The sequence below is a fragment of the Leptosomus discolor genome, chromosome 1 (genome assembly GCF_034619465.1).
Source record: "Leptosomus discolor isolate bLepDis1 chromosome 1, bLepDis1.hap2, whole genome shotgun sequence".
NCBI classification, from domain to species: domain Eukaryota; kingdom Metazoa; phylum Chordata; class Aves; order Leptosomiformes; family Leptosomidae; genus Leptosomus; species Leptosomus discolor.
The window spans coordinates 188,688,799-188,706,842 of NC_141391.1; the positions used below are offsets into that span (position 1 = coordinate 188,688,799).

The 18,044-nt window shown below is 35.8% G+C and overlaps 1 protein-coding gene across 2 annotated transcripts in view; it reads right to left on the reverse strand.

Moving 5' to 3' along the window:
* The window catches only part of IMMP2L (inner mitochondrial membrane peptidase subunit 2), a 453,181-nt gene extending 440,596 nt beyond the window's left edge, over positions 1-12,585 (reverse strand). For both annotated transcript variants that reach the window (XM_086472826.1, XM_086472820.1), the window contains exons 1-2: positions 12,451-12,585; positions 5,542-5,645 (exon numbers count right to left, since the gene is read on the reverse strand). In XM_086472826.1, the coding sequence (XP_086328952.1) occupies positions 5,542-5,645; positions 12,451-12,585 (239 nt within the window). The remainder of the gene's footprint in view (positions 1-5,541; positions 5,646-12,450) is intronic.
* Between the last annotated feature and the right edge of the window lie 5,459 nt (positions 12,586-18,044).

An 18,044-nucleotide genomic window follows, 5' to 3' on the forward strand; every position in this document is an offset into this window, starting at 1 on the left:
AGTTTCCACAGTATTACAGGAATTGCCTACTTAAACTCATCCTGAGCATTTCATAATAAAACCAGGGATCATGTACAGTATCTGAAAACTTTCTTTAGAACATGGATTTTTACTTACTTTAGAAATAGAAGATGCAAGTCTTTATTTCACCAACAGTATTAACACACTTATATACAGTATGACATCTACTCTAAGAATAAATTGTAATACAGATAATAAAAGCAGAACTACATATTTGACTTTTATCAGGCAAAGACATGAGGGTTTTTTTCTCAGCTAAAAGAACAGAATAGGAAAAGACTTTCTGAGGTCACTAAGGCACAGAAAGTAAAGTAATTATTTAGCTTCTATGTCAGCACAACCTCCTTTGCAGTGTCCTACCTGCCAGAAGACAGATGAGTTGGTACAGGGACCTAAGTACAAACAAAAATAGAATAGAAATTGGAAGACTTAAGAAGGTCAAGCAGAGGTATTTGTAAAAGGTTGTTCAGTATTTTAGTCAGAAAGAAGCTTTCTTAAAAATAATGAAAGAACCATTAAATACCCATTCATGTTACATTTATCAGAATTTAGTAGAAAGTCTTTTAATAATTACAACTACTGATTCAAATTCAAGGCAGTTCCTTCAATAAGTACCTTCTTACTGATTTTTCTTTTACCAGGCTAGTCTTATTAATGAAACTCCAATTAGTGATGTTTTATGAATAGTATGTATTCACTTTGCACCATTTGATAAGTCTTTTGTTTCCATCAACTGAACAGGACCACATTCCTTCAAAATTTGGACTATTCAGATTTGTGTGAATAGGCTGAAATTTGTTGAACCATCACATAAAATCATCACAGCAACTGTCTTTTCCAATTCTTGTTTCTGAACAGATGTCAGTGAGGGACGCAGCCACAAAGACAACCACACATGCAGTACTTTGATTCTTCCTCCATAAGGTTGATTTGCATTGGGTTTTTCAGAGCTCAACCACACGTAATCTTACACAAGAATACTTACTAGTTACCAAAAGTAAGGGAGTTTGCTGAAAGGCCTGAACATAATCTTAGTCAGAGGAGGCAGTGACAAAAGCCACTTAATATCCTTCATCAGGATAGGAGACAGGAAGTACGCTTTTAATCATTTTTTAAAAAAAATGTCAAGGAATTTTCTACATAAAAAGTTGGTTTTGTACTTCAAGCATTATGCTTCTATATAAGAACTCACAAGAAGCTGACAAAATATGCAACATTTATTTCCTTATTATTATAGGTGACCTTTAAAAACATGTTTTTAAATAAAATGCCCATTTTCATTTAGCTATTATGGTTCAAAACTTCAGAAGCATGTTAGCATTCAGAATGTACAGAACAAACAGCATTGGTTCTCAATCTTTTTCCAGATTAATTAGCATAGCTATTTTTATTTAAATCATAAGCACACATTCTAAATTAGAAATGGAGGGACACCAAGCAATCTACCCAGTGAGTCAGTTCCCAGTCTCAGTCACACCTTGGAGAAGGTGTGCTCTCTATTACAGAAGTAACACAACCTCCAAAGGCTAACATTAGTATCTGTGAATATTTACAGCCTTGAAATTTCATCATTCAAAATCTAACAACCCTATTAATACTGCAGTCATTGTTAACTCCTTTGTTAAAAACCTATTAACCAAGTAAAGAACAAGAACTGTCCAAACCTTCACTTACCTAAAAAAAATTGTCTGAATTGATATTGTTGTGTCTTCATTTCAAAAGCTTACTTAAATTTTTGTCACATCGATAAAATACTCATTCTACATACACATGCTGATTTTGCAATCTTCTACACACTGCAACAACTTTTTTCTACATTAAGACAGGAATTTTGGAATAAAAAGAGGGTACGATTTTACATTCAGGATATAAGATTTTCAGTAGAGGCAAACAAAATCAATTCTTGAGCTATAAACCACACTTCATCTTTTTATAACAGTGCCTGCACCTGTACACAGCAGAAACCAAATTACATATAGGCAAGCTGACAAAAATGCCCATTAATACGCACTAGAAGAGCACTATCTCCATCAGTACCAGGAAGTGCAGTTGCAGCATATATTCCCAAGGACCTGCATGAGCAGCACAGCCCACACTGTGATGCACACTGCTATAGCTACAATGCTGTTGGCATTCAAACTTTACAGAGCAAAACCAGCTGGGAAAAGCCTACTTGTAACTCCTTCTGCAATATCTTATAAAGTTCTACATAACTGTTGAGATCTACCTCAGCAGTGCTCTTAAAAACAAAATGCCTGTTTCACCACAAAAGTTACTGAAAGATTGAGGTCTGCCTGGCAAAAATATGCATTTATTTATCTTTTAAAGACAACCTCATGTTCCACATGACTACATTCTCTCTTTGAACTTAAATAAATGCATTTCCAAACGAAACAAAATTACATGGCTCTTTTTGCATCTGTTTAAGATATGCAAAGGTAGTATTCTGGAACACATGAAATTATTTAATTTACTGAAAAAATATTCTTGTTTGGATTTTTAATTTATTAAGTCCCAGTAATATAGCAGTATCTAAATTAAGCACTGAAGCAAGTGATCAAATTCAGGATGATATTCATTTCCCTTAGTTCTGAAACAACTTAAAATTGTGAGTTCAAAAGTTTTAACATGTAACATTGAGCTCTCTTAGTTCTGGTATCAGTGAGTTCAAGCTTAAAAGAAAAATATTAACTTAAAACATTTTCTAAAAAGCTGAGGTAAGATTTAACTATTTGTAAAACACTAAACTGCGAGTAAACAAATCATTCTTTGCTACCAACTTGTTCTCTCCACTGGTTTTATCTGACTGATTTTATACTTCTAGGAACTAATGCCTTTCTAAATATTATGTGTAAAACCAGGTATATGCACATGTGTGCACACACAGTGGCTAATTTCACAGCTGTGGTTGTGATGCATAGTTACACCTATATCAGATGCAGAAACAGGGATGACAGCGACACATGACACATGTTTCGATAAACATGCAGCCTTCATTTAATGCCTTAACCAGGCATAAACACCACCAAGTGCTTGGGGACAGGATGCTCATTTGTAATCAAAGTCAGCAAATAACAAAAATATCTATGTTCATCAAGAACCAGACTGGATGAGAGAGGAAAAACCTTAAGATCTGCCCGCAGTATCACAAGCATAATCTCAGGCCGACTGATCCTCTCTTGGGGCATCCAGGGCCACCAAGACTAACTCATGCCTTGCTCCAAGGTTTGGCTGTGGGCCATCTACTTAGCACTGGACTTGGCCAGTTGTGATCTCAGCAATCCTTTTTATAAGCTGTGATAAAAACAGCACCCATCCAGAATGACACAGCATTTCTGATGGTATGAAGAAAGCAAAGAACTTGGCTGGTCCTGGTCAAGCTGCCATGAAGGAATATTTGACCTCAGCTCTTGTTCTGCAAAAGACCACCTTCCCACAACCTCATAGCTATTTTCTACTATGACTTGGCAAAGAGAAGATAGATAAGATGTTAAGCAGCCAAGTAGGATATGAAAAAGGTTTGCATATCCATCTGCCTATCTCAGTCCCACTAACACTTTCCCATCTGAATTTCTGACAGGAACAGAAAAAGCAGCAGCTGATGGGAGACTGGCCTTCCCTGTTCATGCCTTACCTAAATCAGCCAAATCTTCTGAGGACCACCAAGGAAAATTCATGCATATACATAGGATATCTATTCACTAGTGAGTTACAGAAATCACAGGTAAGCAACCAAAATGAAAAGGCTAAAAATATTAACGTGTTTACACAATAAAAGCCTCATGTAACAGAAGTTAAGTCTCAAACAACTCACATGGGTACAAAATCACATCCAGATACTATATGCTGCAAGTCTTTACAAAACAATTAAAAAAACTTTACATTACAATAAGCAGGCCAAAGCTGCTTCTAACAAACCCGTATCACGAAGTATGTAACAACTTCAAAGTTGTTACTGATATATAAAATATGCTTCAATATTTTCATATCAAAACTATTCAATGGATTATTTTCACAGTTTCGCTGTCTTTGTATTGTTCTTGAAGTGTTTTTTGAATTCTCTAATCTGATTATTCAGTGTACCTCCTCAAAGATTAAGAAACATCTCAGTATAGCGCATAAATACAATGTGACTTCTTCCATGTAGGTGTCAATAAGCTCCAACAACAACAGGTAAAATTTTCAAAACATACCAAAAAATCCACAGCATCTAAAATATTAGTTATCATGCCCAAATATACAGCAAAGTGAAAGCAATCAATGCAGATGGCTCAGACGGTTCCAAAACCTTCAAGAAGTATAGTAAGAACGAGACTATTCATTCTGTTTTCTGATCAGACAACATGCTCATCTTCTGTTCAGTCTATTAATTACTAACCAGTTAACATTCACGGTTTCAAACAATCTGCAGAGCATGACTCGGGCAGAGGGATGCACACAGCCAGAATCAAATTTTACAAGCAGTCATTAAGTGACCTGAAATTGGAGTCCTTTTGCAATATTAGGTGTTGCAAATATGAATAAATTAATATTTGTAGCTAGACCATTTACAGAAAATCTGACATGCCAAACAATAAGACACATCATAAAGTAAATTTTAAGTTTCTAACAAAAGATGACTATACGAGAGAATTCGCTTTAAGAACTGGTGATTAAAATTGTCATACAAATTACGGCTACAGAGAAGAGGTAGGTGAAAAATTAGAAGAGGTAGGCAAAAAATTAGAAGAGATATACGACAAAAAGGAAGCCAGATAATATAGCTTCCAAAGACAGGTCTGTTATAATCTACATATTGTGCATTTCACTTACAAAACTAAAACCTTAAACCTTAAGCTTAAATTATCCAAGCATGTAGTACGAGTATGTACTATATCATTGTGTCAGTTATGCACACTTTGACATTCCATTTCTATATTACATTAAGGCTGAAATAGAGTTTCTGTCGTGTTAGTCTTGAATATTTTCAACAGCGAAACACTGCCACCTTTTGACTTGACACACAGACCTTCTCATTATAATTGCAAAACTTTTTTGCTACATTTTTCCTTTATGGAGACAGTTGAATTCATGCGATCTTATTTAAAATTTTATACAGCAGCCAGATTTCTCCACCAAAAAAAAAAAAAGTTAGTATTAATTGGTAAAGAAACACTATTTTTCTCACAAATATGAGTGCATAGCCAAACAACTTAAAAAGTATATTCCATCAAGCCACATAATATTTTATCTATCTTCTGTCTTTATCTCACAGCTCTTTTTTTTTCTTGGCAGTTTTGGTACACGTATATACTGTATCACATAATATCTTACCCTACATTCCTCTGAAGTATAAACTTGCTAATGCATTCTTTGAACATCCGAGTTTTAAAAACTGATTATAGGAATAACAACTATGCACTATCAAAAATTTATGTTCCTTGTTCATATATATACTTACAGTATTCTAGACTAAATACTAAATACTAATGGCTCAACATTTATATAAGCATGTATTGACATGTATGCAAAATTACTTACACCAGTGACACAATGTCCCCACGTTGTACATCATAATTTCGAACGCTCCAGTGGTTTAAGAGCACTACATCAGATGCTTGTCTTCCCCCAGGATTCAAAGAAGGCTGAGAGAGGGGGAAAAAAAAACAGCTTTAGATGTACATTTCCTCTATGAATCTTCCACCTAACTCTCATTCCATCAACGGGTGAAATCCATTAAAACCAGTAAAAATGTACCCACTTACTATACGAGGACCAAGAATCTATTATTCTGGGAAATATATTTCTTGCCATGATAAAAGTCATTAATTGATGACAAACTGTAGTTCACATCTTTCACTGCACTACTGCATGCCAATTAAATCACACAGGATACATACTCATGACAAGCCTGATAAAAAGCAGTGATTGCCTTTACTGCATAGCATTTAATATTAAAAACAAAGGAGAACCAAGAACACTAATTCCCAGAAAAAGCAAGCTTTCTGCAGGCATCTTACTGCTTATACAAGCAAAATGCTCTAAAAATGAAACATGTACTTGTAACAACACTAATCTCAGCATCCTTTGCAAAGGAAAGAACCAAACCCTAGACCTACAGCATATACTGACACTACCAGTAAATGTGGGCCTTCTACAACAGGACACAAAGCAGTATGAACTCCCACAGAACCGTACAGTGAAATGAGGCTGTTTGCTAACCTCAATGTTAAAATAACCAAGTAATTAATTAATACAGAGTATTAGGAGGTGCACAGAATTATATGTAATTATTTTGTGTGATGTGGTACAAAACCAGGGTAGCTGGTCAATGCCGGCTGGGAGTTAACCCATCAGAAATGGCAGAGGAAGGAAGTAGCCCATCACAGTACTGTCTTCATTGATTTCTGCAGGGGTTATTTCAATACAAACACTTCTTTACTAGACAGAAATTATTGAAGAGTAATCCAGGCTAAAGTCTTTTGATAGCTTATTTTTCAATAAGCTTTTTCAGACTCTTCAAATACAATTACGGTATCTCCTAGTTGGCCAGCAGATGACCTCTAATTTAGACTCCAGTTAGATGACATACGTAACAAAGCACAGTATTGAGACTAAGCAGCCCCTCATTTACCGGTACGATAGCTGCAATATTTGCTAAAACTTTACTTTTTTTGGTAGAAGAGGTTTTCAGTTCACCTTACAATATAACTTGGCCCTCCACAGGTACCACCAGACTTTCACCACTGAGATTCCCCTCCCCAGACTCACTGTACCTTTGATGAGCAAATCAATCAGGGTATTGGTGAAATTAACTATCCTCAACACAAGTAATTACACAGTGTTAAATTTCACTGTATTTTTATTCACTATAACTATGCTCCCAAACCAGGATGGATATGTAGTATTTATTTTTAACTTCAAAAGCGATTTAAAAGTGCCAATTTCTCTTTACTGCAGTTTCCTCGTTCATCTTTTCTTTGCTAACCAGATCAGTTGCTAAAGACCTATTTCAAACGGGACTTGTGAAAAACTAGCTTATCAATGTGCAAGAAGTAGTAACGTGCTGGGGTCCTGAGTAGGTGTAATTCACATAAACAGTAAGGAATAGGATAGGTCAAAAGAACAAATATGTCAGGGGAGGGGGAGGGAAGCGACACAATACATTTAGTTAAACAGCAAACAAGGCTAGTTACATTTTGAGCTGTGGACTATAGGGCAAATTTCTAGTCAAGTAAATCTGCAGATCAAAGCAGACCACCTTAACATCCACAGAGATAAGGCCCAAGTCTAAGCTATAAATAGATGAATACTCATCGCTATTTCATCTACTAGAGTCTATGCATTGCAAGAGCCAGATAAATGAAAACCGGAAGCTAATTATCAGATATTTGATTTTTTTTTTTTAATCAGGATTTTCTAGAATGATTTTCCACCTTTATGGCATTTTCCACTAAAGGATAGTATCTTCATATACAAATTATTTACATACAAATTCACAAACAATTCACAGTCATACCCATTTTACACAAAGCAGGTACATAGGGACCAGAAGCTAACAATGATACTAAACATAAAGCAAAGAGGTCGATCTTATAAAGCAGGAATCATACATATGGTATATTCTCACAATGTAAACTTCTTGCTACTCAAAAGTATCTGCCTTAAAACAACAAAAGAGAAGGTCAAAACAAATGGAAATTTTAAACACATTGCTCCAAAAGAAAATGTATTTCACAACTGATACTTAGAAAAAGATTCGCATGAGTTTTCACAAACTTCTCCTCTCAACTAGATCTGTATCAACTTCATCTTGCAGAGAAATACACCAGGTAGTTACGGTATTGCCCTGGTTGCATTATCCCAGTTGACTCCCACTGTTTTCTGTATTTAAACAAAGGAAATGCTTTAAAGTTTAAATACATTTAGATATGGCATGATCTTTTTAACTTAAAGCACTCTAAATGTAATACCATACTGCTTGCTATTTTAAAAAAAACATCGCTCATGTGGTTTTGACATACAGAGCGGATATCCAATTCATTACACATTAGAATTGCATCTGAGGGAAATATGACAGTGTAGAATATTTTTTTCTTTCCCACAAAACAACCTGACATATTCAAAATGCGCAGACAAATATACTACTTTGGTAGAAGAAATGTAAGGAAAACTAGAAGGAGACAACTTTCATTTTACAACAACAATTATATTTTTCCATTTAAAAAAAACAATCTAAAAACCTTCAGCAAGTCTTTCTCTAATGTAAATAACATAAATTGTGATTCCACAACAAAAAGTATAGAAATAATTTAAACGCAGTGTGTTTGGAGACAACTTACTCCCCATGGTATTTTTACTAGTGGTAAGGTCTTAGGTCTAGCGAAACAAACATAAAGCTTCTGGAAAGGTGGTCTACAAACAGGCTCACAAAGGCTCTTTATTTTTATAAGCAGCAAAATAATACAGGGGCTTCTTGCTTCCTCTTGAAGCATTATAACTTGTTTGCCCAAGATCTTGGTATAATAGCCTCCTATAAATGAGACACACAGGTCTTAATTTAGAACTGTGGTGCAGAAGTCATAAAACATTCACTCTTTCCAATTACTAACTAATCTAATGCTAAAAGCATGCAAATTGAGATCCCCAGCCATATGATGAAGCCTCACAGGACATGAAGTTCTATAAGTAGGAGTGTAAAAGCATGCCCTTTTACTATAAATAATGATTAACTTGATAGTTGTTATGCTGCTAGTGAATACCAGAAGGTCACAACTTATTTGCTTATAGCTTGGGGAACAGAAAGAATATTCACATGAGCTCACAGGCTTAGGTACAGTAATCCTAACAATAAAGTTAGGAGAGACTGCCCCAGAATAATTACAACTGCTATTATGCATAATGGAATAGAACATTCAGTAATGTTTGCTGCTGAAACAAGTGTGCTTCGTCAGAGATCACCAGTCAGGCTACCTGCTATAATCCTTGGTATTGAACTGTGCAACAGAACTTGCATATAAAGTTGCACACATGCTGTCAACTTCCATCTCACTTGAAAACAGTCCATTTGATTTAATGAATTTACAAATTTATATATCCAAGGGGGTTCCCTTTTCCACGTCATTATGTATGAAAAGTTCACAACACCAGACAAGCAATGAAACTCAATTGAATAATAAAAAAAAAAAACAGAAATGGATACCAAGATGCCCATATGATAACAAAAATTTTAAAGCATACATCCAGCATTACGAGAGGAGTCACAAAAAACCCACAACAGCCAATTAAGAAATCATTTTACTGGTTATTCATGACACTTACATTCAATGTTGTAAACAGATTACAACTCACTTGAAACCCACTATTAACAACACACTAGATGAGCACATCAATCTGTAAAATCCTAAGCAACAAAACCACCTCATTTGAGGATTAAAAAAAAACAGTAAATGTGGAAAGAAGAAAAGAAGTTAATGAATCAATTAAAAAAATGTTAAAATTATAAATTGCAATAGTTCACTGTATCCCCTATAGGTTAGAGTTAATATCACACACACTGAAGCCAGCACAAGTGAAAGAATTATGACAGGTGGCTGAAAGCACTGCAGAAACACAAAAGCAGCTTGAGACAATGAAATGCATGAAGTCTGTCTTAATTGGTTGGGAATAAATCAGAAAATTTGTATTTTCATTAGAACCTTTATTCAGCATGCTTGCCAGGGTGTCAAAAAGTATCACCATTGTCAGTAACTATGAAGCAGCAGTAAGGCTGGTCCAAAACAAAAACAGAAAGTGAGGAGGGAGAGAGAGAGTGCAAGAGAGAACAAGAGTAGAAGAGTGAGCGTGACAAAGAGATTTATTCCTTGCTTCTTGTCAGAACTTTTAATTTCAGGCTCAGCAGGAGCCACAATGATAAGTACACAAAGCCAGCCAGACATTTTAGAGGTCTATTACAAAGATATCATACCATGATATCTTCAAATTGAGACAATAAGATACCACTGGAAGCAGAAGATTGATGGATATATATGACTACTCGCTGACTGAACTTCACTCTCCCTCGTACCCATAGCTTTCAGACACATTCAGCATAGATCACTCTTCAGAGAACACAGTAAATAGATGGAATCGCAATGTGATGACCAGTACTCTTTCAAGCTGCTCTGCAAGAGAGGAATATATTCCTTATAATTACATCCCTGTCAGACTTAGTTAGGTGTCTAATAAATCTTGGCAAGGAAATTAATATCTTACTAAATGCACTAGGAAGATTTTTTATAATCTGAAGAACATCCATATGAATAGAAGTTTAAAACAAACTTCTATTTCAGCGCTACAGTCCAGAATAAAACCAGAGAGAGAATTTTACAGATACTGAGATGTCAGTAAAATCAGAAATGTCAGCTTTCAAGCTACCCATACTTCAATCAGCAGACGGAATGTTTAGTCAACAGATACATCAAGGGAAAAAGCTTAGATTTTAATCATCCAGTGAATATATATTGCTTTCCCTAGCCACTACAAAGAGTGCATATCCTTCTTTGTCAGGCTGAATAAATCTGAGCAAATAACTGTAGTGTTTTTCAAACCTCCCATGGATAAACCACAGTTAACTATATGCCCTTCAAGCGAGTACAGAAGCAACACTCCAGAACCACACCAGAGCACTCCCTAACACTTGAGACTTTGAATCCAAACAAAACATAAAACTGAGGTCTTGATCAGAGGGGCTCAACAGACTTGTGGAACAGGAAAATCCAGAATTCCAGCTACTGAGGTAAAACTACCCAAAAAAGAATGGGTGTAAAACAGAACACTATGTCAGGGACAGAAAAGACCAATGAAAGGCAATGTGGCATGCTAAAACCCACAAGCCCTCAAAAATTACATGTACAGGTCATGCTCACTAGTAGCCACACCGCCCCCCCACCCCGCAAAATAAAAAAAAAGCCACCAAACCCATAAAATCCAAGATGCATCTGCATCTTGAATGTTGCATGGGGCTCTAGATCCCAACAGAGGCAAAAAATGAGGAGACGTAAAATGGGGGAGTTGTATTCGTCTGGCTCATTTTGTCCTTATCTAGAGGCTGTGTTATACATTTAAATTTCTCCTGTCTGAAGATAGTGAAAAGAGAATGAAACTGTTTTTCCCAGTTTCCCATTCCTTTCCTCCTTTCTAGAGCAAATTTCTGGCTCTGCAACTGTAAGCCCCGAGATTCTCCTATATTTGATTGGTGATCAATGATATGCAGAATAACATTCATGAAAAGTGCAAAGGTAACTTATGTTAACCTATCGCTGGGTCTTGGATTGTGGAATTACACATAAGGTGATTTTACTTTGGTCCCTGTTCTTGAGGTAAGAGCTGCCTTCTAGACCAGCTGAGGTTTCTTGACAGAGGTTAAACACCAGATTACAGATGGACACAAAAGGCACAATGCCACCTTGACGTTCCCTCCTGCCCCCCGCAAAGCGCACATGCTTTTTATAGTTTTAAACACAGATCAGCCAAGCCCAGGTTCTAGGCCAAGTTTTGTCTGCGTGAACGCTGCACAACTCAAACTCCAGCAGCTGGTCTTGACTGCCGTGAAACCTCTCCCAAAGGTTCTGCACTTACTCAGATAAGCCGAAAAGAGAGGGCTTGGCATCTGAGAATTGAATCCTCAGTCCCTGCTAACTGGAATGTTGCAACATTGGAACAAAATAAATTATAGTTATCGGTGGCGATACACAGCAATATGGAGTGCATATGATTTAAAATGCAAAGTAACAACACAAAAACTGGCTAACCACATTACAACACATATTTTTCAAGTCCCCAATAACAGAGGAAACAAAGTAGCTGATCACAATCATGAGTATTTATTTATCTCCTAAGGGTTACACAGTCTATTTATATTCATTTGCTTACATTGTATACACGTTCAGTATAACCCAAGTAAAACTGTGAACTGCTACTTATGTCCTCATAGGTGTTAATATTAGGTTCCTGCCATTTTCAGTATTCTTCAGTGAAATGGTGCCATACTTGTTCATTAGTAAGAGGAAGCATAGCAAGAATTGGTTTTGCCTTACACTTACAAAGAGGCTTTATTAATTTTCAGTAGATGATATACAGTGAGTCATCAATTCAACCCCAAGAGACAAAAGGCAGTGCTCAAAAAACAAATCTTTATTTCTAAATGACTAGGAAGAGATCAAAAAAATACATCTTTATCACTACTTATCTATATATTTTCCTTTTATTGAGACAATTTTGGCAAGTTTTGTTCTAAAAAGCTTTTCTTTTCACATCCTGAAAGTTATTTAACAAAGTTGAAATTAAACAATTCCATACTACAATGCAGTCATTTAATAACAATTGAGAAAGATTTTTTTCTGCCTCACCATTGTCAGTGGACAGTCATTTTTTAATTTCCTGACAGACAAAAGGTATTTCCAGCAATACCTGCATTGATGCTCCTTCCACCCGTGCTACACAGGCAAATCTATCCAGGAAAGTCACGGTTACTGGAACAGCAACAAAGAAACCTTTTAAAAAAGCTTTAACGTATCTCTTCCCCAAACGTTGAGCCTGTGCCATAATCTGAAAAATATGAAGAAAATGGGAAAAAAAGTTGTTATAAAACAAATTTTAAGTGACAACAACACTGTAGCAATCCAATAAGGAACAATTAGGAATAAATTAATTATATTATCTGCTACGGTCTCCAAATACCCACAGTGAAAAAAAAAATTAATGTGCACATGAGAATGAAAAAACCCAGAAATCTTCATTCGAATTTAAAAGTCTACTCTACAGAAGAGAGCTTGATACTTGACCCTTCAGCTAGTTTGACCATTTCTTGTGACCCTGCGCTAGCAGAAGTACTTGATAAAAATGACTCAGTAACAGTTCAGCTAAGTAAGAAGGAAACTGATACAACCAGACAAAATCTAATAATGTATTTAAAAAAAAAAAAACCCTACTAGATTGAAAAAAAAAAAAAAAAACAAAAAAAAAACCCACCACAATTACAGACCATTCAGTTGGCGTTTACAGCCAAAATTCTGTACAGAATTTTCTCTCCATGCACCGGTAATTATTAATTTCTGACCCCCAAAGGTCACAAAAGAAAAGCTGACTATTTGCAACACATTACCATTTCTTTATTAAACATCTTCACAGATAAAAATGCACAAAGTCATTATTTCCACACTTGAGGTAACTGCAAGCATGTAAAATCAATTAAAATTGTCACATATATCATAAGGACACACAGTAACACAAGGACTCCTTGTTCACTACTACATCAGAAAGTTGAAAGCATATTGGCAGACTGGGCAGCTAAGTAATGATACATGGACTATCCCATTCCAGCTTACCATATATTATGCTATCTCCCATCCATTTATTTAGCCCTGAACAACTGAAAATTCTTGAGAAACACCAGTTCTGTGATCGTATTGGTTATACCTCTGAGAAGCAAGCTGGACACCTAGGTACTGCTGCAAAGGTGTACGACTACGTTATATAACTGCAGTTTCATTATAAGAAATGCTGCCCTTCACCTATTGGCAAATCCAATTCAAACTGCTGTTGCCACCTAATGAATCCCTGGTAGACCCCACACAAGATCAGTGTCCACATCCCAACTCTAACAGATAGTAATAGAAGGACAAAACAGACTGTCCCCTGAACTTTTGAGTCTTTCAGTGTGTTTGTATTCAAGAACACAGTATTATTTTTCAATCAAAATAACAGAAAACAAATACCTGCGGTTTCATTCAATCCTCTTACAAACAGCATATTTGGAATTTCACAAAACAATCATTTTTCTCTGTTGCATTTTCAGAATATGGAAGAGATTAACTATTTGTACACAAAACAAATTCAAATTACTCTGAAACAGTACTGAAAGCAGTATTTGTCACAGATGTGGCTTGTTAATTCCGTAAAGCCTTACACTTAAGAAAGGAAGCCCAGTTCTACAAAATAAGCCACCAGCATATTCTTCACTAAAATTCTTTATAGATATTAATAGCTTTGCAATGACAAGATCTGTCTTCTAAAAGGCGGGAACATCTTTACTATAACTTCCGACATCCACCCTCACAAGGTTTTAAATCTCTCTTACTTTTTTTTTTTTTAAGTGGAAATACTTCACCATCATCTATAACTCTTGCTCATAACATAAGTTTAACTAGTAAAATGTCTAAATGTACTTAATGCTTGTAATTCAATTATATTTTCCTTCTGCACATTTCATGAAAACATTTTCAATTTGCATCAACAGCTTTCAAAAAGACTTTGAAACAGGTTGTGAAACAGAACAAAAACTTCATCAGTGCAAGACAGATGTTAAAATGCTTTCCTTTCACCTTATAATTTAAGAACTCATTATTGGAATCAATCCACCAAGAGACTATTGCCTCAATCATCACAGATTTACCTTTAGAATTATTCCACATAAAAATCAAGTATCTAAAAATCAGGGTTTTGTCTGCCATTTAACAAACTATACCATTTCATATACCTTAACACCTTTGTCTCAATCGACTGATTCTGAACTTCTCGAGTTTTCTGGCTGGAATTCTTCTCCTCTGCTATGAGGTCTGGCATATCTCAGATCTCCACTCTAACAGCAATGTCAGCCTCAAAACATGACTTTGAGACCTTGCCCACAAACACATCCAACATGTTCTCTACAGTCACTCTTTGAGCTGAAAGACACTCCCTGACAGCTGTATCACATCAGAATACTGTGTTCTTGAATATAAACACACTGAAAGTTGTTTTAAAAACTAAGAAATCAGACGAATTTACTCACTCTTTAAACTCCTCGTAGTCAAACCTAATTTTCATCAATAATGAAGCATCAATGTTCACCTCATCGCTTCTAGTAAATCCACTGACAGGTTTCGTTACAAATGTCTTGCAAAAGCCCCGTGCTGGTATCTACAGAAAAATCTAGTATCTGAAGAAAATTGGTCAGACAATCCACAGGAGACCAACCATATGCTCCTGGAACTACAAGCTAATTAATAGTGGCACCGAATCTAGCAGCCAGGTTAAAACAGTGAAGACAAAATGCTACATTCTTAGGACATCACTTGGCCAAAGCAATGCCAGGAGTATTAAGCGGCTGTGGACAAAGCTGCGTGTTCAGGTCCTACTTTTGTCGGTTTGGACACCTGTGGTATTACAAGGCACAGTGTGAATAAAGATGAGGGGAAAACCACCACCAGCACCCCTACAAGCAACTGATTTGCAAAGGCACCAAAGCCAACAACAGTTGTTGTGCTGAAGGACTTGTCTACTTGCCCTTAAATTGATTTTTTCCTTCTTTCTTCCCTCCCTCCTTCCCTCCCTTCCTTCCTCTACTAGGCAACTGACCAAACCACTGGTTTTATCTTCCATCCGCACCAAGATGAATCCTTCACTTCCGGTCACACGCTACATTCTGAAAGTTTCTTCGTTCCCCACCTCCCACATAAAGGACAGCTTTTCCCCAGGACACAAACTGAGCAGGCCTGTAGGTTACCGCACACTACTGCAGACGCCCTTCTTCCCAGAAGACAGTAAACAGAGGCACACACATTTTGAAGTTTGAGAAGAACTACTTAAAAACAAATCCATCTTGAACCTTAAGTCCTTCCATATCCATACAACAAAACACCTTTAACACAAGGCTAAGAAGTTACTACATGTCAGTATCTCACTGAACAGCGTGCCCGTTTTTGCCAGGCCTATTTCATAAGCTTTCCCCTCCAAAAAGCACAGACAAGCATTTACCACTGGGTAAGTGTATGAGCATGCAGCGTTGCCATGCAACCATTGACACAACAGTTCATCATCCACCTGCCAGTAAAGAGAAGGTTACCCATCGCTCTTCCAGTAAGAGAGGCTTCAAGTTGTCTTGCGTTGCCACAGGGGAAGAGCTTGACTGCAGGCAGCAGAAAGATATTTGCAACACTACTTCTGCCAGTAACTGTGCACGTGAATGGATAATCCCCAGCTGATAAATACTGTTTCATTAAAATGTGCGGTGTTTTCTTTTCTTACACTTATGTGGTCTTAGGAGAAAAGGGAAAAAAGTAATAGCAAGCATTTACTGCAGTCACAAGAAAGAATTTAGGGTAGTAAAGGCTACACACAACAACGATCCTTACAATTATTTTTTTAAAAAAAATCCTATTTTCTGGTTGGAGTATTTGCTTAAAAATAAAGAAAATATTAGATAGCTATTAATCCTGGAAATAATATTCTGCTCCTACATATTATATAACCTCTATGTGCTCTAACTATTTTCTTGGAAAACACCTTCAATTTGAGAAAAGATGTCAAATATTTGGAGGAAATATTGCCATAACTTTCTAATCTTTTAATTTAATAATTTTTCTCTATATTATAGAGAAAAGTTAAATTTATAATTTAGAAATTTTATAGTTTATAGTAATTTTAGAAGTATACTAAAGAAATAGTACATTAAACATTTTCTATTTAAAATGAAATATATTTTTCCATATCAAATTAATGTATGGGTTCATAAAAATGCATGAATGTCACGTGCCTGTTATTTATACATAAAAATGTTGATGTCCAACATTCAAAGTGAATTATAAATTTTAGCAAGGCGAAAATTACTATTTTCAAGTCTCTAATCTACTTTATTTTTAGAATCTGAGGTACAGAGCTGCCTCTAATGCTCCTTTAAATAACAATTTAATTATTTTTCAAAGAAGAATATTCTCCAGAATGGACAGTCAACTTTTTTAACAGCTTTAAATCTAAACATATAGAATCTGAGGAAGTGCTGGACAGTAACACCCAACAAAAATGTCAAGGGCAAGGAACTAATTATCTCATAGATACACAAAGATATGCTAACAAGTTTGAAAGACACAACATGATTTCCTAATATATAAACATGAAAAGATGGTAATCATATATACTATTTTAAAATTGTATATTCATCCAAGTAATAAATTAGTAAGTAACAGTGGGTTCAAATATTTTCTGAAAATAAGACCTCTGTGAATTATCAATATTTAATGATAACTGCATGGAACTCTCTAGTATGTAAAATTCAAAAGATTTCTAAAATATCTGTAGATTTTAACAGCATCGTGTTTCCAGAGTGAAATTCTGAAATCCAGTGCAATATCTAGTTTAAACGCATGTCAGAGAAGAAAGCAAAGGATTCTTTGCTGAAAAAAAATTATTTCACCAACACACATTTCTGGATCTCTGCCCAGTCAGTGACACCTTGAATAAGATAAACAAATCACAACATCTAAAAGATGGCATAACAAAACCAGACACACAAAACACAGAAAAAATAACTTAGAGATGCACATGCTTTTCAGCATTTGGAAATTACACTTGGTTCAGGGAAAAAAAAAAACAAACAACAGAATAATCAGTAGAACTGACAAACTTCAAAGCAGCAACCTTGAAAACTTGTTTGAAATGGCAACATGGACAAGAAAAATCCAAGATGAAAAATGCTAGCATATAGCAGGTCAAAGCATTAAGAATTTCACATTGTGCAGCTCAGAGATTAAGGCAGATGGAGCACAGCATTATCTGGACTGAAGTATTTGGTGCACAAAAGGTCCAGGGATTATAATGAGCCTCTCGTGGGTACTACAACATATGGAGCAGAGATGCTATTTAGATAGCTCTCTATGTATAAAATGTTTATTTTTTCTTACACTTGTCTGCACATTAGAAGACACTGTTTATCAAACAGCCTGCAGAAAATCATCAAGTAACGTTCAGAAAGCCCCAGGTTACAATATATTTGCAAATCTAGGTACTTAAAAATTACCCACAGAAGTATGATAGGAAAAATAGCTGTAAAAACAAGGCATTAGCAGTCATCCACAAAGGAAATAAAATGGCCCCTGACGGGCTTCTACAAGAAGGCATGTGAGGGAACAGGAAGGAAGGAATTACAACCTATATGCAAAACAACTCCGCAGCCAGAACTGCTACGCTAGTTTGAAATGACCTATTCGATCTAGTTCATAAATTAGTAACTATACTGTATACAGTTC